The following is a 25,428-nucleotide window of genomic DNA, read 5'->3' on the forward strand; positions in this document are numbered from 1 at the left end:
ATGATTTGAAATTTTCTAAGAAGATTCTTTGACAAATTCTTAGTAAGACAACAATATACCAAGGTTCAATGGCAAACTAATTCACACTTTTCAATTAGGGAATCTTAAAGCTGACTTTAAACTTTGTACAGCTCTAAAAAAGTTCATCCTCAGAATTCCTTGAGGTTTTTTTTTTCGAAACTTTTAGAACTCTATGAGCTCTTTTTGAAATACTTTTCAATCTGAAATGATTTTTAGAACTTTTACTCACAACACCTTGGAACTAAAATTCCATAAGAGTTCCAGAAGAATTTCCTCAGTATTATCCAGAAATTATTCCCGGAATGAGCTAGCAAATATCGGTACTCCCTTGAAATTTTCCTCAAATTCCCTTTGAATTCCACTCAAAATTTAATTTTCTCGGTATTTTTTTCTGGAATTATCTTGGAACTATCTGAAGGATTCACTAGAAATTATTCAAAGAATTTTTTTGAACGCCCCAGAAATCCTTTTGAACTGTCCTCAGAATTCAATATCCTTGAGGTTCTTCTCGGATTTTTTTAGAACTCTCCTAAGAGCTCTTTTGAAATTCTTCTCAGAGGTTCACTGAAATTATACTTAGAACTCTTCATGATTTTTTCTCAGAACACATTGAAATTGAAATTCTTTTAGAGTTTCAAAAATTTTTCCCGGAATGAGCTAGAAATTACTCTCGGAATTCGCTTGAAATTTTGCTTGAAATCCTTTTGGAATTTCACTCAAACATTGATTTTCTCGGTATTCTTTTCGAAATTATCTTGGAACTATCTGCAGGATGGTCTAGAAATTATCCGCAGAATTTTCTTTGAATTCTCCCCAGAAATATTTTGGAACTGTCCTTAAAATTCAATATCCTTGAGGTTCTTTTCGGAATATTTTTGAGCTTTTTTTTTCGGTGTTCGGAGTTCCAAATTCCTCAAATGTTTTAGAATAATTTCCTTTGAATTCTTTCCAGAATGACCTTGAAATTTTCCTCAACATCCCTTTGGAATTTCATTCAAAATTTGATTCACTCGGTATTCTTTTCAAAATTATCATGGAACTATCTGCAGGATTCACTAGAAATTATTCGTAGAATTTTCATGAAATCATCCTCAGAAATCTTTTCTTTTGAAACTGTCTTCCGAATTAACCACTTCATTCGAGCTGTTAAATGATGTTTACTACCACTCTAACTTTGAAATAAAACATTATTTTGAGATTTTTTTCTTCTAGAACCACGATAAAAGTAGCCAACATTTGTGCGTTTCATATAAAAATAGAAATTAGTTGGTCCAGTTTTGTGAAATCGCTGGTAGAAAGTCACGCTAAAACTGTTTGACAAAGTGGTCAATTCAATACCCATGAGGTTCTTCTCGGAAATGTTCAATAAAGCTAGCCCCTCCATTCACCAGAACTGTGCAATTTTCACATAAAGAATTTTCAATTAGGCTTGCCCCTCCATACAGCAGATTGTTGCAAATCTTACACCAGAAATTTTCAATACGAACTTGCCCTCAGGTATTTTTAAACCAGAAAATTTCGATTGACCAGAACTATGCAAATTTTCCACCGTCAGTGTTCAATAAAAATTGCTTCTCCAATCTTCTGATTGGTGCAGATTTCCTTTTTTATATAGATTGCTTCTCCTATCATCAGAATGTTGCAGGTTTTCCACTAAATAAAGATTGCCCTTTCCAGATTTTTCATCATAAATCTACAGTAAAGCGACTTCTCTCCAATCATCAGAATGGTGCAAGTTTTACACCAGAAATTATTATTAATTTTTTTTCTCTATTCAGGTAAAGAATGCAAAATTAAGACCAAAAATTTTCCTAAAAATCTTGCCCATCTTTTCACCAGAACGGTGCAGATTTTCCACCAGAAATTTTCAATGTAGCTTAATTTTAAATAAAGTTTGTACCTTCATTTACCATACCAGTGCAAGTTTTCCACCAGAAATATTTTGTTCATTTCATTTATCAGAGCGATGCAAAGTTTGCACCAGAAATCAATAAAGCATGCTCCTCCGATCACCAGAATGGTGCACCAAAACTTGCCAGTGATGTTTATTTCACCATTTGTGGTGCAATTTTCAGGCTTTGCCTCTTCATGCACCAAAATAGTGCAAATTTTCCGCCATAAATTTTCAATGAAGCTTGCATTCAGCAGAACGATGGAAATTATGCACCAGAAGAATGAATAAACCTTGCTTCTACATTCACCACAGTGCTGTGAACTTTCCACCAGAAATTTTCAGTTAAATTTGAACCTCCAATTTTTTGGCGTGATTCAATTTTTCCACCAGAGTTATTCATTTTGATTAGTCCCTCCATGCACCACCTTGATGATATTTTTACACCAGAAATATTCAATAAAAAGCTTTTTCTTCGATTTACCACCACGACGGTGAATTTGTTCAACCTTAAATTTACCTTCTTGTTTTAACCCTCCATGAACCACCTTGAAGAAAAAAAATTACACCAGATTTTTTTTTGTATGCACCACTGTGGTGCAATTTTTTGACCATAAAAATTCATTGAAGTTTGTCCCTTCATGCACCTTTGTGGTGCAATTTTCAGGCACCATCGCGAAGGAATTGACGCAATAAAAGGTTTCCAGTGCCCTTATATTATGAAATGATATTATTTTACCTTCAAATCAAGTTTTTAAAGAAACTTATTTTATATCATAATTTTGTAAACGTGAAAATTAAAATCTTATTTATAAAAGGTGGGGCAATTGTCCCACCTTGCCCCACCCTGTGTACGCCAGGGACCAATTCCTTAGTATTTCAGCGTCAATCTGATTAAATTTTTACTACTGAGAAAACCTTTTATGTCAGGTTTTTTTAAATGAAATACGCGCACTACAAAAAGCGGCTGATTTCGAGTTGCCGATAATAGAACAGCTAATTAACACGCAGCTCAAATTGCACAGGGTTGTAGATAACATATTTTAAGACATTTTGATGAAGAAACGATCTTCGTAAAACTTATGGTTATTTTTCTTCAGCAAATTTTATGATTTAGAATAGGAATCTCTCAAAAAGTAATTCTTTTAGCATAACTCTTTTCTTTCAAATTACATGTGAAAGTTGCCTTCTACCCCCTTTTTTAAATCCATAAGTAAGATCAATTTTCGCCAAATTTTTGGTTGGTAGACTGAAAGCCTAACCCAAGTAACATTGCAAGTTTTATAGTGGTTTTAAAGCATGCTACAAGTTTAAATCATGTTCTACAGAACCCTCATAAAACCAAAATTGCTGTCGTCATAAAACTTTTTTTAAATCTTTATTAAAGTGATTATCAGTCGTGGGCTGGTTCATCTATTAAATACTTAATTTTTTTTTTTCGCTATTCACTTATAATAGCTGTCTAACAAAAATACATAGCAACTTGGTTGCTCAAGTGGAACTGTGCGTCATCAAAAGTTTTGAAAGTGTCAAGAAGTAAATGTGAAAAAATCTAGGTTAATTTGAAAGGCTGTATATTTTTTATTTGTCGATGGATTTTACTAACTCTTTCGGGGCTAGGTGCGTCCACTAGAGGTTTGTAATATTAGATGATATCTGCTGCAAAAAACATTTTATTGAACTAAAGGGTGATACGGTCAAAATTTGGTCAATATCAACTTGACGTATTTCTTTCAATTTTGCATTTAAAAAACCTGAACACCCCTCATTTTGAAGGTGTGTGTGTGTAGAATGTTGCTCCTATTTTGATTTTGGAATTCACTCTTCAGTTGTCAAAATGCCGTCCAAGCAAGAAGAGCAGCGTATCAAAATTTTGCTCGCGCATCGTGAAAATCCGAGCTACTCGCACGCAAAGTTGGCAAAATCGCTAAAAGTAGCCAAATCAACCGTTACAAATGTAATTAAAGTGTTTGGGGAACGTTTGTCGACAGCCAGGAAGTCTGGATCGGGGGGAAATCGAAAACCGGAAGCCGCTGAGACGACAAAGAGAGTTGCCGGTAGTTTCAAGCGAAACCCTAACCTCACTCTCCGAGATGCCGCAATTATGCTGGGTGTATCGTCTACAACCGTGCATCGAGCCAAAAAACGAGCCGGACTATCGACTTACAAGAAGGTAGTGAATCCAAATCGCGATGATAAACAAAATACGACGGCCAAAGCGCGATCCCGGAGGCTGTACACGACGATGCTGACGAAGTTTGACTGCGTGGTAATGGACGACGAAACCTACGTCAAAGCCGACTACAAGCAGCTTCCGGGACAGGAGTTTTATACGGCAAAAGGAAGGGGAAAGGTAGCAGATGTTTTCAAGCACATGAAACTGTCAAAGTTCGCAAAGAAATATCTGGTTTGGCAAGCCATCTGTACCTGTGGCTTGAAAAGCAGCATTTTCATAGCTTCCGGGACTGTCAACCAAGAAATTTACGTGAAAGAGTGTTTGAATAAACGTCTGCTGCCTTTCCTGAAGAAACACGGTTGTTCCATACTGTTTTGGCCGGATTTGGCATCTTGCCATTATGGTAAAAAGGCCATGGAGTGGTACGCCGCCAACAACGTGCAGGTGGTTCCCAAGGACAAGAACCCTCCCAACACGCCAGAGCTCCGCCCAATTGAGAAATACTGGGCTATTGTCAAGCGGAACCTAAAGAAGACCAAAAAAACTGCTAAGGGCGAGCAGCAGTTCAAGGCAAACTGGCTTTCTGCGGCGAAGAAGGTGGACAAGGTGGCTGTACAAAATCTGATGGCAGGGGTCAAGCGTACGGCCCGGCAATTCGGATTTGGAAAAGCGGAAGCCTAACTGAATATTTTTCCTGAATTTTATACTAATTGAACTTGAAAAAGAAATTTAATTTGATTTTTTAAATAAACGATTACACCGATTTACACGCGTTTTCCCTTGACCAAATTTCGACCGTATCACCCTTTACGTACGTCGTCTGTACCCTGGAGTCAATTTGACCTCAAATTAAAATTGTCGTATCTTAACGAAATTTCTATGGATTCCTGAAATTTCAAATACTTTCTAAAGTAAATTTAGTAGAACTTCTGTTTAAATTATCAGTATTTTGTTGAAGGGGCGGATATCTCGGAGGAGGGATCGTTGTAAAAATATACCCATGAGGTGGCATATTTTTATGCTAGCGTATTTTGATCACGAGATCCCAACCACATAGGGTGTTGATTACTTCTGCAAAGATATTTAAGAATACAAGGTCTTGAAAACTATGGATAGTGTATGACAGAATATGCTCTTTAGATGGCATTAAAACGAAAATGATCTAGCTGCGGCATCTTAAATTCACCGAAGGGCTGTCAACTTGAGTATTTTCGATTCAACTACCCGACTTGAAAAGGTGTATTTTGTATTTTATTTCGTATATATATATTTTTGAGTATTTTTAATAGGGTATTTTAGTTTCAACGTGTACAAATTTACGTATTTTTTGTGTATTTGCAATTCAGCTGATTTATGAAGTTTGTTCACCTATCGAAAAACACAAGTTTTTTATAACGCAATCTACAGATCCTGCTCATATGGATAGTTCCCGTCTTCAGCAAAGTTGTTCAGATGGACAAGACCTATCTAAAGGAACAGGGTTTAGTTCCGAATTCACTCACCAAGCGGCGCTAGTGTGATAATGATTTTGAATTGTTTGTCCTAACTTAACAACTAGACTAGGTTTCCGTCTTGTGCAAAGTGGTTCAAATGAACAAGACGTATTTTATGGTAAAGAGTTCAGCTCATAATTCACTCACCAGGCAGCGCTAGTGTGACATTCATGTTTCATTGATTGTCCTAACTAAACATATGGATTTTATTGAAGGTTCCCGTCATCGGTGAAGTTGTTCAGATGGACAAGCTCTATACTATGGTAAAGAGTTTATTTCATTTAACTCACCAGGCGATGTTAGTGTGATATTCATTTTCATTGTTGGTCCTAACTGAACATCTTGACTAGATAAAAGGACTCCGTCTTGGAAAAAAAAATGTTCAGATTGACAAGACCTATCTTAAGGAACTGGGTTTGGTTCAGAATCCACTTACCAGGCGGCGATAGTGTTACATTGATTTTGAATTGTTGACCCTAACTTAACAACTTGACTAGATAGACGTTTCCCGTCTTCTGCAAAGTTGTTCAAATGAACAAGAACTATTTTATGCTAAAGAGCTCAGCTCATAATTAATTCACCAGACAGCGCTAGTGTGACATTCATGTTTCATTGATTGCCCTTACTAAACATATGGACTAGATAGAAGGATCTCGTTACCGGTAAAGTTGTTCAGATGGACAAGCTCTATGGTAAAGAGTTTAGTTGATAATTAAATCACCAGGCGATGTTAGCGTGATATTTATTTTCATTGTTTGTCCTAACTTAACATCTTGACTCCGGCTTCGGAAAAAAAGTTCAGATGGACAAGACCTATCCTAAGGTAAAGAGTTTGAATTGTTTGCCGTCAGATGGACTAGTTGTTCACATGGATAAGACCAATTTTGTGGAAAAATATCAAGCTCAGAATTCACTCACCAGGCAGCGCTAGTGTTTCATTAATTTTTCATTGTTTGTCCAAAGATGGACAATAAGGTTTCCGTCTTCGGCAAAGCTATTCAGATGGACAAGACCTATCCTAACGTAAAGAGTTCATCGCATAATTCACTCGTTTAATTTTGAGTTATACTTGGCATAAGCAGCGATATCGTTTACAAGCTTGCATACAATACTGCTAATTTATGCGATATTGCGCTTTAATTTACACGAAATATCGCGTAAATTTATGCCATATCTAGCGTCAATTTTATGTGCGCTATATTTCGCAGAAATTTCGGACGGTGTAGTGTGACATTCATTTTGAATTGATTTCTCAAACTTAAAATATTAACTAGATAGAGTGCAAAGTCGTTCAGATGGACTAGACCTATTCTATGGTAAACAGTTTAGCTCCAAATTTACTCATCAGTTCGCACTAATGCTTCACGTCGTTCCGAGTTTTTTGGTTTTACTTGACAGCTTGCCAAGATAAAAGGTTTCTGTTAACAGCGATGTTTTTAGGATGAACTAAAATAATTATATGGTTATATTAGATTATATAGCTTATATTGGATATCGCTAGCGCTCAACTTTGTTTAAATATTTTGCTTTTATTTGAAATTTTGACTAATTATTATATGTTCAACAATCCTTATAAAAAAAACCATTAGTTGTTAACTGCGTTCAGAAGATTACTTTCATCCACATTTGGAAAGAAATCCACAATTCAATTTAAACTTTCATTTATTTTAAACTGTTTTCTCAAAAAATAAATGCGTTTGAGGGAGTTGAAAGCTCCATATTTATTCAATTCCGTTTCCAAAAATACCCTTTAGTTTGATAATTTCCGTGAATATTGATTTTATCCGATATAATTGCACTTAAATCTCTACACGGCGAATGAGAACGACCCAAATTTGAGTTTAGTCAACTCATAAATCACATAAAGTGCAGGAACTCAGCGATGAGTAAATTTGCCTCATGTTTTCCCTGGTTTTCCCAGGTTTTTCCAGGATTTTCCAGGGAAAAATTCCCGAATTTGCGAAAAGTAAAGATTGGATTGACTCAGTCTATTGGTACTACTCCGAGACTGAATAAAATTTTCTTCAATTTCCTCATTTTCCGGCAGATTTTTTAGGTTTTCCACAGGAAACCATGAGACAAATTTACTCATCGCTGAGTTCCTGCATTTTTGGCGATTATGAGTGAACTAAACTCAAATTTGGGTCGTTCTCATTCGCCGTAAAATAATATCGTTTTTTTTATCAATCACATCTCTAAAATATTGGGTCACATCTCTAACTGTCACATGATAGATTACCATAGCTAGAGTCGGTGTATAATGAGTCACGCCAAGAGAAAAACAGTTGAACTCGCATCACGGTTTTCGAAAGATTCCCTTTCTTTTCACTTGGCAACAGAGGACTTCTACATCAACTTTAAATGACTTCTAGCGAGAAAAAAAAATAGCGGCTGTAGTAAATCATTATATTAGTGATTTAGTCAAATTATCTCAACCAAAAATAGTAGAAATTGTCATTACTGATCATTACAAAACGTATCGCATGACAAATGTAATGCTCACTGCGTGTATATGATCATTTATTCGGTTATATTTAATATCTAATTGCAATACCTTTCGTGGACCTTTCATAGCATCGTAATGTTTGTTTACTCTGCACGATAGGTAGCCGGTTTGACAGCTCAATAGGTAGACTTGGCTTCACTCTTGGCGTGACTTATTATACACCGACTCTAGTTTACATCACATTGCTGCTACGTTTCGTTGTTTGTTGTTGCTATGGTTAGAGTCGGTGTATAATGAGTCACGCCAAGAATGAAGCCAAGTCTACCTATTAAGCTGTCAAACCGGCTACCTATCGTACAGAGTAAACAAACATTACGATGCTATGAAAGGTCCACGAAAGGTATTGCAATAAAATATAAAATATAATCGAAGTAATGATCATAAACTCGCAGTGAGCAATAAATTGTCATGGGATACGTTTGGTAATGATCACTTATGAGAATTTCTACTATTTTTGGTTGAGATAATTTGACTAAATAACTGATATAATGATTTACTACAGCCGCTATTTTTTTTCTCGCTAGAAGTCATTTGAAGTTGATGTAGATGTCCTCTGTTGCCAAGTGAAAAAAAGGGAATCTTTCGAAAACCGTGATGCGAGTTCAACTGTTTTTCTCTTGGTGTGACTCATTATACACCGACTCTAATGTAAACTATTTAAATGGATGATGTAAACATCCATATTTAAATTGATGACAGAGTTTGACGTCAGTTTCCATTAACCATGTGAACAGCGAGAGAACAAAAGAGTCAACAAGTTCACATTTCCATTATTATGATCGTTAAGGCGTGTCAACGATTCGTGATCACCGATCAAGACATAGATAACGGGTTCTATCCAAATAGCTGCAACTGACGTCCGCCCTATTTTTTTGTCAATTTCTTAGCATTCGTCATTTGGCATGGACCTGCTTTAAAGAATTACAAGGATGGTGTCTTCGGCAGTTTTTAGACAATATCATTCTGATCAACTTTTTTTTATTCCATAATTGGGCAAGGACATTTTGAGATATTTGGGTTTTAACATTTTTTAGAGTTGTGTGTGTGTTCCCTCTAACCCACACTGGTCGGTAGTGTTAATGTCGCATTTATGGTCATTGTAGACAGTTTTAGTCCGGGAGTTTGAAAGTGATAGCTCTATTGCAGATCAAGCAACCCATTTCAGAATGTCTGGAGAGTCACGCTCATTCCGTTATCAAATGGACATTGGTATTACATACACCTGGCACGTATTTAGTTTATGTTTTTTTTAATAGTAAAATGCATTTGGACTGGTTTCACCATGTTAATTTGATCCTCCAATCCATGGGTTTCATAATTTTGATTTTCTCTAAGCTTTGCATTTCATTTCGTGATGCACCTGTGTCGTAATACTTGCTTTAACGAACACAAATTTTCTTGCATTGCTTTGTTCATCTGGGAGGAGGTTCGCGTCTAGTGCTTTCTCCAGGAACAGTTCGAGGCCACCAAATGCTACCCCGTCCAGTTTTGGGCGTATCCAGCGAGGCATCTTTCATATTGCTCACAATCTCCGACACCGGCGAGAGACCAGCAGCCGAGCACTTTTGCAAGCGGAAAACTTGCTGATTCACGGCAACTTCGGCCACCGAATCACCACCAAAACTCGCGACGGACACATTATCAACACGTTCCCGGGCTAATTCACCAACCGGACCGATCTCTCAATAGAACTATATGCCGAAAGTGTAGCATCCGAACGCGGAGAACCAGGCTCTCGGGAGGCAATGAAAATCGACACCGAACAATGGAACTGAAGCTGCGTCGTATATTTTGGAGGTTAGATTCAAGGTCAACCGAGCCACTCAAGGCAAAACACGATTAAATGATAACTTTATGAACACTTGAAACTCAATTTTAGCACACAATTTAACAAATCCAAAGCCAAAAAGTGTTTCATTCGCTTACGAAAAATACGCAGCAAAAGAAAAACACGTCAGCTTTCAAGCGCGGCTTACTGAGATCTCCCTTTTAACATTTTTTTTAGAGTTGGTTGGAAATGCTATCTATCACGAAGCTTTAGAGTGATGATTTATTTGCTAGAGAATGGTCTGAAGAGGGTAGGTAGATAGTTCCGCTAGAGTACGGCAGTATGCAAATTGAATAGAAGTTGAAATTGAGCAACACAATAGTTGGGTAAAGAAGAACTGCATTATAACACACCATCGACTGGAAATGCTCTCGCAACGTGGGGCTTTAGGTAGTGATGTAAACGTTGCTAGAACTATTCCACAGCCGCAATCAGTTTAAGAGCAAAAAGAGGGACGCACATTTTTGCCCGTGGACTTGGAGACATACTTCAAAACTGTGCGTCGATCTTAAAACTGTCGCATTAATGGCCCTTCGCTCATTTTCAACTTCTATTCAATTTTCATACTGCCGTACTCTAACGGAACTATCCATTAATTAATTAATTTAGCTTTATTTAGGAGGCTTTCAGCCTTAGGCTGGTTCGCCTCCGAAGAGGAACTATCCACCTACCCTCTTCTAAAATCATTCTCTAGCTAATAAATCATCACACTAAAGCTTCATGTTAGCATTTCCAACCAACTCTGAAAATCGTTAACTTCGCGTATGAAGTAACATAAAAACACTTTGACTGGATGAAGACGTTTCCCCGATGAGAAGATCTAAGAAGGGTAGACTATCATCTTTTTCGTTTTCGTGAATAAATTTGATGTACTTATGAACGTTGATTATGGTCTCCAAATTCTTTGATCATTCTTCCCTTTTAGGCACGTGGATGAAATTTTTAGTTTTGAAAAAAAAAAACAATGCTAAAAATGTCATCCACGTCAACACTTGGGCAACAAATTCCTATCCTCCAGGATATTTTCTAGGTTTCTCAAAAAAATGGGAAACCAGATTGCTCATAGGAGCACCTTTAATTTGTTTGTAAAAAATTTCCTCGGAAAATAAAATAATTTTCCTCCATACAAAGATGAGTAAGCTTGAGATAAGACTGAACTTTGATTTTCCAAGTAGAATCCACACGTTACTTCAGAAGCCAGTCCTCTAAAACGCAGATGGCTTCCTTTACTGGTACAGTCGGATAAAGTGCTGTGACATCAAATGAAACCATGGCTTCGTCTTCCCGAATCTCTCCTGATGTCTGAAGTTGATTTGCGAATACCTGTGTGCTGTTAACTGAGCGAGTGGTAAAGGGGTTAGGCAATTTTGAAACTCTTTAACTAGCCATTTGGCAAGCTTATGAGTGATGCATCCTTCAGCTGAGATAATTTCCCTCATTTCGTTTCCCGGTTTGTGAGTCTTTGGTAAACCTTTGATCCTATGTAGAATAGGGTTTGAAACTTTCAATTGACTCGTAGTGTTGCCAATAAACGCCTTGCACTCTTTAACGTTTTATCCACATGTTTAACCATATATCGGAGGGGTCAATCCTCAACTGCCTGTATGAGCCATACTGCATTACCTATGTCCACTTTTGTATAGAATATCAACTTTGTTTTTATTTTTTTTTTGAGAGTTTGAATTTCCTCTTTTTTGGTTTTACTAAGTGATATCCCTTTCCGTTTTTGTATTGTCTCTGAAATAATATTCCTGGCAGTCTCGTGTAATTGAATAAGAAGTGTGTGAGTGATTGCAGTCTCCATGTCAACGATGGCCTCTTCCACGTTAGGTTTTGAGGAGATCGCATATCCTTATCCCTTGTTGAGAAGTGTCTATAAGGCTGATCACAGATCACTCACACACTCTAGATTTCTAGCTGTCAGTTCCACTGAGAAACGTCTCTTGGATCACCATATTGTTCTTCTTAGAACTGTTGCGTCGAGCGATTTACCACAAAACCTTCGACGGGTTGAACCACTGCTGTGTTAACTGAACTGTGTGATTTCTGGTCCCTCTGCCGTGTTGTGTATTTCAAACCGTATTGTAGTGACCTCAGTTTGTTGTTATGTAACTTTCGTTTCCCTCTTTCCTCGCAGTGTGTGTGTGTATTTACAATCTAACTCCCACTGACTGGCAGTGGCATTATAAATAGAATCCTCCTGCAACCATCTGTTATATAAATAATTGCAAGAAGCTTAGATCCGGGAGTTAGAAGGTGACAGCTCTATCGCAACTCCAGAAGCCCATTGCAAGAACGCAAGCATTCCGAAGCCTCCTAGTGGGAATCATTAATAATGTACTGGCACATTCAATCAAGCGGTATTGCTTGATTGACGCGTATTTAGTGAGTTGGAAATGTTTGTAGTATCACTAGTACTAGTATTAGTACTCGGAAATAAAGTATGAACATGTTATAAAGGACAAAATGGAACGAATTCACCAAATCTGGCCAAGGGAACTGGCTTGATGTGTTAAAGGGGAAGTCGTAGACGGTTCACTGCACTGGGTAATCCGGTTTGTTGTAGAGCTTGCACGGAATGTCCCAAATGTAATCTTGAAATATCTCATGGCCGTCTGATACAATCCGCATACTGTGGAATTAGATTCAGGAAATTCAAGTATCTGTTTGTCACTAATATCACTTTACTGTAAAAAAAATCCGGCGCAACGCAAAATCCAAAAATTTGACGGGAGGATTTTTTTAGCTTCCATCTACAAGCACAGCACTCTTCGATCAATCACTTTTCCTTCTTTCCTCGCAGTCCTGACTTTTTAGTCAACAACAGTGGAAATCCAGTTGTGAATTCTTTGGCCAATTTTAAATGTAGGGAATAACATTCCATCGACCTTGTTTCCAACTTTGAGTAGATACGCTGAATGCTCACTTTTACAAATTCTGACTCCCTCTTACGAACTTCTTTTAAGGGAGTTGGTGTCTTAGCCCTAATCTTATGACTGATAGGTGTTAGCTTTAATTTTAGGCATTTCTTAAGAAACGGCTCAAACTTGGTTCATTGCCCCTTGTGAACAATTACACGAAGTTTCATGGTTGACGTGGAACTGCTGAGTTACAAAATACAAAATATTGGAACTCAAATTGGATCAAAGAAAAGTGAGTGAGTGACTCAATTTAATAGCAAAATTTAACTGTTTTGTTCATATATCCGGAACCAAATGACCGATCAGTCATGCAAACAAAATGGAATCGGTTGCACTCAAATCGGCTAAGCCCTCAACGAGAAAAGTGAATGAAACATACACACATAACTCTCATACAGACGTTTTCCGATCTCGTCGAGCTGAGTCAATTGGTATCAATCGAAAATGTGTGTTTCATGTGATATTATAGCTTTTCGGTACACCTCGTAGTTCGAGAAATACTTTTTCGACTTGTTGATCTGTGCAAAGGGACCATCTTGGCATAACAGCAATGATTGTGTTTATAGTTTTCTAATAATTACAGTTTCAATGAGATTCACCAGATTGTTAGTCGCTAAATTGAACACGCATACATATTGCCATCAATTGAAACCAGATGGCACGTACTCTCCGTACCCCTCGTAGTTTCGACAGTGTTTTCATTTGCATTCGATCTCGTTTCACACTTATTGAACATCAGTGAATCGGACTCACTTAACCCTCGAACAGCTTCTTCATTACGAGATAGAACGAGTAAGTGGTTTGAACGGCCTGAAATGAAACCGAAAGCAATTTGTTGAATATGAACTGTTTTTTTTTTAAATATATTTTTGACGCCAATCGCGCATCATTACCTTGCCAAATTGTTCGATGCTCACATAGTAGAATCTAAGTGCGGTTATGCCCACGATTTTTTGCGCTCGCACTGACATGAGCAGCACTTTCTTCTGTACGGTGAGCGGGGCATCGTACCATCGATGGCTGTAGATCTCGTGCGCTAATGATTCGCTCTGGTGGAGACATGATTGTAATTGTCAGACATTTGGAATCTGTAATTAATTCTGCTTACCACTTCCGTCAATTCGGATCCAAAGAACGAAAAGGCCAACATTTCAAAAGCAACGATTTCACACAAGATAAGCGTCGTGAGTGCTCCCAAGCCTCCTTTGCCCTGTTTAAATAAAAAAGGAATTAAGAATATGTCATTTCGGAACCTAGTAGGCTATGCTAGTGATTCTTACAAATGTGATGTAGAAAAGAAGTAGACACCAAACGATAACGCACCCCATAAATTGTGCTAACAGGATTGGACTGATCAGTTCCTCTAGCAGCTGAGCACATCTGTCAATCAAATTGTTGTCGCTCATGATTAGCATTATGAAATCTCGTAGCAAGTCACTCACCTCAGAGCCAGATAATGGCCTCTAATTACATCGTCTACAGCTCGCTGCAAGCGTGAACCTCCTCCAATGGTGACCGCACTGTCCAGTAGTCGAATGCGAATTCTAACCAGTTTGAACATCAGCGATACGTACTTTATCAAACTGTAGTACACCATTGACTTCATGGCAAGGAAAATTGCACTACAGAAGAAGATAGGTGAAATCAGTGACTCGACGACGACATAGTGCCACACGCGGTAGTGATCCATGTAGGGCAGTCTGAAATGAGATTTTTTGAAAATTGTTCAACAACAGCAATTATCCGCCTCTGGGGCGAGGGTACTCATTGGGAAAAATGAAGTAGAACGGTTCGCTGGAGTTGTTCCACGTGAGGTACTTGTAGAACGTTAACACGGGAGGCACTACTATGTACACGGGAATATTGAGTCCGGTATAGGCAAAGTAGAATCGGCAGATGTTTCGGATGAATCTGTTCGTTTTCACAATTGCCTCTCGATACTCCGGTGGTTGGTACGAACGGCAATCTGGTTTCAAAATTTAACTATCAATCACATGATGCAAATGAAGGAAAAACTGAATTTACATTCGGCGAAAGCTGCTCGCAAGATTCTAATTAACATCATCAGTTTCGGCAGTTTCCACACATACACGATAAACACTGGATAGAGCATCGAAATGAACACAATTTCCCCGAGATGACGAATCATGGCATGGATGTCGCTCGTATCCAGATAGATGATTGACGGCAGCAAGCGTAGGAAAAAGTGACACAGGAAGAATCCGTACAGTCCAAACAGGCGGCGACGATCGCCCCATGCGCCGAACAGTTTCAGTAGGCGAATCACCAAAGGATAGACATCCTTCAGGCTGCCAAAGTGCACCAATCTGGGTATGACCGTCATCGTTGCTGGTTGGTTAATGTTTGGACATTTATGGCTGGTTTTTCTTTGATTATGAATCTGCTTTTCTGAGCTTCATTTTTGTCAGGCTGAAGAATATGTCGTGCGTGAGTTAATTATAGTATTTAGGTAAGGAAGTGAGCTTTGAATTTTGATTGAGCATTATGATTTCGGTAGTCGATGATTTCATGGTCAATCCGTTTGTTGAACTTTAGGAAATACAGTCGAATTTCTCGTCAGTCTTTCGTTTCTCGGTGATTTACTGTGTATTATTTCCATGTAGAAAATTCAGTATACCTTTGAAAGAGATTAAATTATATGTGTGTTAAAAAAAAACTAATTGTAATTGCCACGAAAAAAAAAGTTGATTCAAGACCTTGAAGTGTACTGGTATTTACTTCACTAGGAAACTGATTACCAGTTTTTATTTTGTTGGTTTATGTTGATTACCAGTACCTACCCTAAACAAATGGTAGTTTTTTTTATTACATTAAAAGCAATGATAAATTTAGTTGCGATCAGAAATAGAGAATCACACTCAACACAGATGAGTTAACATAAATAACTCTGGTGTTTCTGCACGTCCTAAAACTGAAACGTACAGTGTGAGTATTAGGGTGGTTCAAAATATAGAATTTGCTCCACCAAGCTCAATTGATTCTAAATCAAGTCTTGATCATTCTCGCAAAATTTGAGCTCATGTTGTTGCGATCTCATACTCCACTGTTACACACATACTGAACTTTATTATGGAATAACTATGGGAAAAGTGAACTTTTACTTCTTCTCATCGTTATAGCCTTTTGACATAATTTTTTTTTTTTTTTTTTTATTATAGTCACTTTAACGCTCTTGGGTCATTCGTGACTTGTCCGGGGGTGAGATTTGAACTCGTGACTTCGGCGTGAGAGGTATGGATGCTAACCACTACGCCGGGGTTGCCCCCTGATTTTGACATAATTATTTACGTGTTCGCTTAGCTTTTTTTTTTTATCTTTATTTTAGAGATTTTTAACCGAAGGCTAGTTCATCTCTAGTTAGCTTAGCTACAACTTTGCAGAGGACTACTTTTTAATTTAATGTTTGGATAATTGGTTATTGATTGATTTCGAAGCCGATATCTTTCTGATATGATCAATCGGCTGGTTTCAGGGCAACACTGCATCTTTCACTTATGACATAGTAGTCTGGATTTGTTGTCCTATTCTCGCGCGAAATACGCCAATGTTGCCTGCAGAGCAGCTGATGGAGCAAGTCAGAATAATATCATTTTCCTAATCAATTTTCAATTAATTATCCTGACGTTCAATCAAAAAGTGATCTTTGGCAAAGTTGTAGCTGAGAAAATTTTCTTTAAGTATAGATGGCAATCTAATACGTAAATCATTATGAGAAAAGGCCAGGACGATGAGGACAAAAAATTCACTTTTCCTGTAATAATTTCCAAATAAACTTCAAAGGCCCAGTGTGGTATGAGATCGTAGTCAAATGAGCTCAGAATTGAACCACCCTAGTTAGTATGATACGCCCAAGTAACAATTTGGGTTTTATGAGGGTTCTGAAGACCGTGTTTTAGATTTGTAGAACGTTTTAAAACCTCGATAAAACTTGCAATGTTACTTGGGCGGGCTTGTGTTCTTAAATATGCTTATTTGTGCAAATTGTGGGGGCCTCCCTTAGCTCAGTCGGTAAAGGCGCAGCTACAAAGCAAGACCATGTTGGAGGTGGCTGGTTTCAATTCCCGGTCCGGTCTAGGAATTTTTCGGGTTGGAAAATTTCTCGACATAAAAGTATGATTGGACTTGCCACACAATTATACCAATGCAAAAATGGTACAGGCATCGAAAGCTGCATCTAGAACACTAAGTTGAGAGCACGTAATAAGCTAAATATGCGATATGCAATAAGCTTGAAATGCGAAGAAGAAAAAGAAGAAGATTGTGCAGATTGTGATTCACAACTTATTGCCCATTAAAGTATAACTCTCGCGTCACTTTCATCTTCATCGACTCTCTCTTTAATTAATAATTTGGCTACATTCAAATTTCATCGTAGACAACAAATCAAGAAGACTGGCAACTTTGCCAAATTTCAAGCGACAGATACAGTAGCGCTGCGCTTGAGTGAAGGTGGAAGCAACGCATAGAAAAATGAGCAAATACACAAACCCTTCGTCTGAGGATGTAATCTTTGCTATCAAATTCGTTCGAAGCATTTACCTTTGAGCGGCAGATGACGCGATTGTACGTGTCTCATAGAGTTCGTATGAGAAAATGGAAGAGTTGCCAGTCTTCTTGATTTGTTGTCTTCCATTTCATGCTAATTTTTCTACAGTCTGTTAAAAGAAAATATTACTAAGCGTAACAGCTCAATTTTTTTTGGAGCCGAGTTATTAACGAATGAGATTGACCATAAAAAGAATTAATCAATCTTTTAATTTTGTCGAAACTCTTAACGGAATACCTTTATGAAGAGTTTTTGAGTGTGTTGATTCGTTTCCTTTTAATTCCGTTACAGTTGCTTATATTTTGACAGATACGCGTATTTCGCCTACTACCATCAGAATTCATCAGTGCCAATTACTCAACACCAATGAAGAATCCACCTTTTATCTACGATTTATATACTGCCGTTATACGCATAACTGTCCCATGTTCTATGCAATCCTTATGCACCGTGGGACTCTTATGCGTATAACGGCAGTATACTAATCAATAGGTACTAAAAATCAGCAGGTATCCAACTGCCATGTCACATTTATCAAATTGGTTAGGTTAGGGCGTTCTTGAGTTCGTACGTATAGGTCCTAGCAAGTTTTGTTTACAAAAGTTGAGGCTCTTTTCAAATGTTACGTGAGATTTTTTTTCTATAAAGCTCATGACAAATTTAAGGTTTTAAAATGTTGAAAACTTTGGACGCTTAAAAATTGACCAAAATCGTTTAGCAAGAACTTTCGTAAAATTTTTGAACTTTTTGCTAGACTTTCTCAAAAGTTATTTATTTCAGCAGATTAGTGTGCCCGGCCTTGCTCGGGATTCAATATTAGCTTGAGTTTATGCGCCAATTAAAAAAAAACATTTTATATTGTACGTAGCCCCCCATCTTATCTAAGGGGCTACCCCCTATGATCTCCACATGCCAAATTTGGTTCCATTTGCTTGATTAGTTCTCGAGTTATGCAGAAATTTCTGTTTCATTTGTATGGGAGCCCCGCTTTACAGAGGGGGGAGGGGTCTCGAACCATCATGAGAAACTTTCCTTGCCCCAAAAACCCCTGCATACACATTTTCGCGCCCTTCGGTTCAGTAGTTTCCGAGTCTATAAGGGTCAGACAGACAGACAGGCAGAAATTCATTTTTATGTATATAGAAGATAGAAGATAGAAGATAGAAGATAGAAGATAGAAGATAGAAGATAGAAGATAGGAGATAAAAGATAGAAGATAGAAGATAGAAGATAGATGATAGATGATAGAAGATAGAAGATAGAAGATAGAAGATAGAAGATAGAAGATAGAAGATAGAAGATAGAAGATAGAAGATAGAAGATAGAAGATAGAAGATAGAAGATAGAAGATAGGAGATAAAAGATAGAAGATAGAAGATAGAAGATAGATGATAGATGATAGAAGATAGAAGATAGAAGATAGAAGATAGAAGATAGAAGATAGAAGATAGATGATAGAAAATAGAAGATAGAAGATAGAAGATAGAAGATAGAAGATAGAAGATAGAAGATAGAAGATAGAAGATAGAAGATAAAAGATAGAAGATGGAAGATAGAAGATAGAAGATAGAAGATAGAAGATAGAAGATAGAAGATAGAAGATAGAAGACAGAAGATAGAAGATAGAAGATAGAAGATAGAAGATAGAAGATAGAAGATAGAAGATAGAAGATAGAAGATAGAAGATAGAAGATAGAAGATAGAAGATAGAAGATAGAAGATAGAAGATAGAAGATAGAAGATAGAAGATAGAAGATAGAAGATAGAAGATAGAAGATAGAAGATAGAAGATAGAAGATAGAAGATAGAAGATAGAAGATAGATGACAAATTTATTTCGTCACACTTTTTTTTTATTTGCACCCCAGTATAGTCCACAAAAACGTAGTTCTACGTCAAAACATCTTGAATTTACAACACGGCGGTTGGAATTATGGAAGATTATATTTTGAGTCTGTACAGGACGAGAGTCTGATAACGAATGAACAAAGTTTGCACTTGTTGATATCTTCAAACAAACAGTTTACTAGGGTAGTTACTTCGATCTTCAACACCCCCTCTTAATCTGCCAATCCTATTAGCGACCTCATTTCACGGAATCTTCCAGCTTCGAGTGCCTTTGTGAATGTATCTACTAGCTTTTCATTGGTTCCACACGAAAATTTCCAGCCATCACATGGTCCTGCAAAAAGTGGTGCTTTATATCAATGAGCTTAGCACGTTTACATTCAGCATTACTTGTCATTGCAATACATCCATGGTTGTCTTCGAATATTGGGAATGGTTCTCCAGCTTGCAGTACCCCTAAGTTCTCCAACATGCCGTACAGTCAGATTCCTTTGGATGCCGCAGCGCTTAGTGTCATGTAGTCAGCCTCGCTTATGACATTGCCACAGTTTGCTGTTTTCTGTTTGCCCAACTAACGATACAGCCGTAGACCTTGAAAAGGAATCCGCTTATTGAATTACGATCGTTGCTATCTTAAGCCCAATCTGCATTTGCATATCCGGTCAGCACTGATGCGTTATGCTCGCGGCGAAACAACAATCTCGATGACTTGACTACATCATACTGCCAAGCAGCTCGCGGTAGGGTTGATCAGTACCACAGCTCGATTCAGGAAACGCAAGGCCCTTCTCCATCGGAATTTTCACAGGGTTGCACTTTTCCATTCCAAATTTCGTTAGAAATTCGAAAGTGTAATAAATCCTTTTTCTCGGTCATAGCCAATTTCCAATGCCAAGGAAATCTAACTTCCCCGCAATCTTACATCTTGAATTTCAACGACAATGTTTTCTTTAGTTGATCTATCATACCAATGTTGTCTCCCAACAGGAGTAGATCACCCACGTACACAATCACGTAGAGTAATCCGTTTCGGCTCACCCTGGTGTACAAACAGTAGTCGCGTTTGGAACGGACGAAGTTGATCTTCAGCAGCAGACAGTTAAACTTCTCGTTCCAGCATCGAAGACTTTGCTGAAGGCCATATAACGATTTCGCTAGCTTGTACACCATATTATTACTTGGAGCTTCTACTCCTTTTGAATCTGCCATAAACACATCTTCTCTTAGTTCACCATATAGGAAAGCAGTATTGACATCAAGTTGATGGACGTGAAACTGCTTCTGAACTGACACTGCAAGTGCTGTCCTTATGGTGCTCAGCTTTGCTACTGGAGCATACGTTTCAGCATAGTCCACGCCAGCCTTCTGTTGGAATCCTTTAACGACCAAGCGTGCTTTGTAGCAGATAGGGTAGCCAAAATTTTCCTCTTTGACTCGAAATACTCATTTCGATTAAAACGGCTTGATTCCCTAAGAACGCTTCACAAGTCGTCAAACGATATTGGAGTGCAAGAAATCCAGTTCATCGTTCACAGCTTTCAACCAGCATGTCTTGTCAGCTCGACCGGAGATCTCATCGAACGTAGTTGGAACATCTAGAGCATCTCCCTGTGTCACAGAAAACGTTTCTGTTCCAGTTAACATTGTATTTGACTTACCGCAGAACGGGCGCACCCGTTTGCATGACCTCGTAGAAGTTTCAACGGAAATTGATCTACGTTCAGTGCACGAAGGGAGCGCAGTATTTGAAGCTTCACTAAGTGGCATCGTCTGCAGGGGATGTATACGCAAAAAATAATGTTCCAACTAAAAAATCTCGTTACTTGCCGGGGAGCTTGTGCTCCCGTTCGCGGTGCCTCGTGGTCGCCGTGTTAAGGTTATGACCAGGATCTAGATGCGAAGGGAGCAGTATCTGAATCGACATCTTCATTTGACTCTTCCCCCTCTTGCTCGAATCTTCTAGTGTCTGGTAGGTTTGCTGCAACACCAGCATCTGCTTCTTCTGCGAAATCGTAAGGTGGGCTCCCCTAATAAAATTGTTATGGTTATTTTGTTGGACATAAACGGAAAATTGTCTACGTCAAATTTTACGTCTCGTGCTACAAGCGAGCTCTGGGTCTTCATATTCCACAGCCTGTACCCATTAGGTGCGTAGCCGACCATTACTGTCAGCTGACTCTTCGAATCTAGCTTTTCCGCTGCAGAGTGGGAACCAATGCGTATTCCTTGCAGCCAAACACGCTGAGTTTCGTCATATCAGGCCTCTGATTCGTCCACATCTCGATAGGAGTTTTGCTTTGCGAAACAGCATTGGTCGGACTTCGGTTCATGAGCTAGTGTAGCTTCATTCCACATACGTTTCGGTGCCTTGCACTCGATCAGAATCATACGAACTTTCTCGATTAACGTCCGATTGAATCTCTCGAAGATTCCATTCTGCTGTGGAGTGTCTGCAACAGTTGGTTCTATCTGGACACCCTTCTCGGAATAGAATCGTGACTGGTGCTTTGAGCAGTATTCTCTGCCCTGATCCACGGTAAGCCACGAGATTTGGTGCCCTGTTGCAGCTGAAATTATCAATGAAAGAGACGATGTACCGAGAACCATCCCAAACTTTTGGCGTAATCGGTCCACACACATCGAAGTATCACAAAAATCAAGTTTACCTTGTTCCACGGTCATTACCGTTAGTTTACGCAGATTTTGTAACTCAAGGTGGTCTAGCCTGCGGTGCCGCAAATCAGCATTTCCAGCTACGCGCAGGATTGCGGTTGCATACTCCAGGCAAACGTCTAGCTCGTAGAAATCGCCTTTCAGAGGACACATGCCTACAATCTCACCATTGTTGTTCATCACAGCCGATTTTTCTCTTCATAGAAGGTTTGCTCGCAAATCTGGTGCATAGAGAACGTTGTCTATGGTACACACTGAACACCGAGACTGTAGACTCTGACGATTTTTCCTTTGTGCCAAGCTGTTATGGACTGGTCATTTTTTGCAATACATATAATGACGGGATTCTTCATCCTTTCAAGGGACTCGAAATATCCGTTCTGGTCTACTAGGTGGTCACTAGCTCCTGAGTCCAGCTTGAAGGTAATCGATCGCCGCTATCAGATGACCTAACACCCATGAACGCAACAGCCTTACCGCCACTTGCCGCATTCGCTTCCGCATGAATCTTGCTTCTGCAGTCCTTAGCCATATGTCCTTTCTTGTGACATAGATTGCATTTAACTGTGAACTTCCGTGGTTTCTGTTTGATTCCAACAAACGCTGACGGCTTTTCTTTGGTCAGAATTCTTCATTTCTTCTGCCAACAATCTCTCGCGAACGGCATACAAGGTCAACTTATCTTCATCAAGGTTCTACAACGCTGTGACTAACGGGTCGTAGGATTCCGGGAAGGTTACGAACAGCTGCGAAACCAGATTACTTTCTTCTAGTTTTGACTTCAGTTTCCGAATAATCTCGTCGAAAGTCTTTAAATGGTCCTTGATTGATGTATCTTCGGCCATTCTCAACTTTGCGAGTTGCTTGCGAAAAAGCGTTTGCGAAACCGACTTCTTGGCGTAGATTCATTCCAGAGTGCTCCAAATTACCTTGGCCGTTTCTTTTTCACGAATCATATCCAGTAAGTCATCGTGAATGAAGGAGATGATCACATTCGTTGCCTTTCCATCTACCGATTCTCTGCGTGTATCGCCCTTAACCGTTTGAATTTAAAAAAGTGGTTTAAATTCAGGAAGAACTCAAGGGGTATTCAACTGTGCACACCTTAATCCGTGTCGAGAGATTGAGCAGTGCCGAGAGCTGTGCCAAGCGCTATGCCGAATGTGGTTTCAATCAAAGTGTACCTATCAATGTGTCAATATTCCATGAGTTTGGCAACCCCGATAGTTATGACTTTTTTATTGTGTTTATATTCTCAATTTATCAGATGGATCAAGGCTAGCATTCAGCTTCCCTTCATTCTCATTAGTGCGCTTGCGGATCGGGAGGTGGAAGAGGAAGTGGAAGCCATCAAACCTGTACCACAGAGGTACTATAAGACCAGAAGGCCCCGAAGAAACGTGCTCAATTTTTTGGCTCAGCTCTGGTACTCTCTTCGGTCCCAAGCTAATCGATGCACCCCTCGAAACATAGGAAAATCCACGAACCCCCCATTTTATCTGTCAAACTTTCATAGCGAATCAAAACAAACATAGTGTAGTACTAGAATTTCGACTGGAATGGGGTACGTTAATCGATTTGCTAGAACCTAGCCTGAGGCTAGCCAAGTAGTGAGCCAATTTATAATCGATAGTTTCGTATTGATTGTTGCCTGTACGGTGTTCAACCCGTTCGCCAAATTCCGGCTCAATGTCCCTACTGCTGATTCCTTGCAGATGTACAGAAACGAAGGCGTAACCCAATCGATGATGGATGAAATTTCCACCTGCTCCCTGTCATATTATTCTTGACTTAAGTAACTCAGAATTTGAACGGGCGAGCATTCAATCCCACCCCAGGAGCAACATACTCGGGCCAGTTTTTAATAAAGCCTCAAATCCGATCGGTAGACCACCCATCGTTCTGGGATCCCTTGATACGAGGTAGTTCAACAGAAAGATGATGACAGAGATGCATCAGCAAAATTCGCAAAAAGTCGGACTCGTGGAATAGAATGTAATTGCATTTATAACTGCAATGATCCGTTCCCTATAAATCCTATACTATTGCACTAAGGCAATCGTACTCCGATCCAGGTCTGATGGAATATGTGGGGTTAATACCTATTGACTTCCCCCAGCAATACTGGGACTTCATTCAAAATTATATGGACATCCCTTTAAAGTCCTGTGGATATCCGATCGTAGCCAATATCAATTGAGACCAATGGCTGCGATTGTGTATAAACTGACGTTCATAATCTCCAGGTTTGGTTTTGATTTTCATGATCACGGGATCCAACTAGTTTGCACCATAGGTAGCTTTTGACCAACCGTCGGTCGCTGGAGATAACCAGCTTCAGCCGTCTTGACTGCCGTATCGATAAGACCTTCTCGACCACACCATGGTGTGGATGAACTAGATTGAAGTCAATCCCGAATAGAAGCTGTTCTGGATGAAATCACGGGCCGCTGGAATTATTAATGTGAATCGGGTGAGACGGACTGAGTTTTGCTAGATTGAAAGAGATTCACGGTTCATGGAATACTTACAGAATTTTTCGGAGCGATCCTCAAAACCGGTTTGTCGTTCCTAAATTCTTGATTGAATCGTTGTTTTACCAGTTTTATATATGACAATCAATACTTTCAATAGCTTCACTTTTGAGTAAACAAAGTATTCAACCGAGTAGTCAACCTTAGCAACGATTGGCAAAACGTCAACACTCAACAGTGATGCCATTTTATATTATATCGTTTGTGTCCTACTAGTCAAAGTGTGCCCTATCGTACCGAACAGTGTGCCGTGCTGTGTTTTGGCACAGTGTGCAGAGTTGATTACCCCTTGAAAGAACTATATTTTTAGTCTGTACATGACGAGTTTTTGATAACTAATGAACAAAGTTTGCACTTGTTGATATCTTCAAACAAACAGGTTACTAGGGTAGTGTCTCCTGATTACTTCGATCTTCAACAAAACAGCATGATGAATACCATTTTAAAAACAAATCCTGATATTTGCATTCCAAGGAATGACCTAAACTTTAGTATTTTGTTATTAATTTGATAACGTAATTGCTTAATGGTATTGGAACGATGTTGCGAGATAACAATCAAAATCGTTCTACTGGACGTTCTGGTCGACGCATGTCCCATGTTCTTTTGGGTTTCATATACACATATGACAATTATATCGACATAGATCTGTGCTTTGGCCTAATATTAGGAACACTAACGGGTGTTCAATAAAAAATGAGAATGATTTCAGTGCTGTCCAGCGCTCTTGTGAGAGCATCGCGACTAAGTTGCGTCGTACGGCTGAACATTCTCATTTTTTATTGAACACATTTTTTATGGGGCATACTGCATGACAGATATTAGGGATATCAACACTATATAAGATTTTATTAAAAAATGCATCGAAGAATGATTCTAGTTTCATGATCGATTTGATTTCCCAACGATCACTCCTTCCTCAACAAGTATTATATGTCAGATTCGCAAAGCCTCCCCAGAATTGCCAGGTA

The 25,428-nt window shown here is 38.8% G+C and overlaps 2 protein-coding genes across 2 annotated transcripts in view; one reads left to right on the top strand and one right to left on the bottom strand.

Moving 5' to 3' along the window:
* The window catches only part of LOC135715289 (1-acyl-sn-glycerol-3-phosphate acyltransferase alpha-like), a 46,665-nt gene that overhangs the window by 19,782 nt on the left and 1,455 nt on the right, over positions 1-25,428 (top strand). The gene's annotated exons all lie outside the window — the stretch shown is intronic.
* Positions 13,581-15,180, bottom strand: LOC135714484 (odorant receptor 24a-like). The gene is made up of 7 exons (XM_065237862.1): positions 14,862-15,180; positions 14,601-14,802; positions 14,279-14,536; positions 14,117-14,216; positions 13,945-14,046; positions 13,730-13,885; positions 13,581-13,646 (listed from the first exon to the last, which is right to left on the bottom strand). Exons 1-7 carry the CDS (start codon positions 15,178-15,180, stop codon positions 13,590-13,592), a joined length of 1,194 nt encoding a protein of 397 aa, XP_065093934.1. The 3' UTR covers positions 13,581-13,589.

The sequence above is a fragment of the Ochlerotatus camptorhynchus genome, unplaced genomic scaffold (genome assembly GCF_037179485.1).
Source record: "Ochlerotatus camptorhynchus isolate MF236.1 unplaced genomic scaffold, CSIRO-AGI_Acam_v1.1 ptg000045l, whole genome shotgun sequence".
Classification (NCBI taxonomy): domain Eukaryota; kingdom Metazoa; phylum Arthropoda; class Insecta; order Diptera; family Culicidae; genus Ochlerotatus; species Ochlerotatus camptorhynchus.

Coding starts and splice junctions, on each gene's coding strand:
- LOC135714484 (XM_065237862.1), bottom strand. CDS start 15,180: ATGACGGTCATACCCAGATTGGTGCACTTTGGCAGCCTGAAGGATGTC. Junction 14,217..14,278: donor GGCCATTATCTGGCTCTGAG/GTGAGTGACTTG, acceptor TTTGATTGACAG/ATGTGCTCAGCTGCTAGAGG. Junction 13,886..13,944: donor GATCCGAATTGACGGAAGTG/GTAAGCAGAATT, acceptor TGTCTCCACCAG/AGCGAATCATTAGCGCACGA.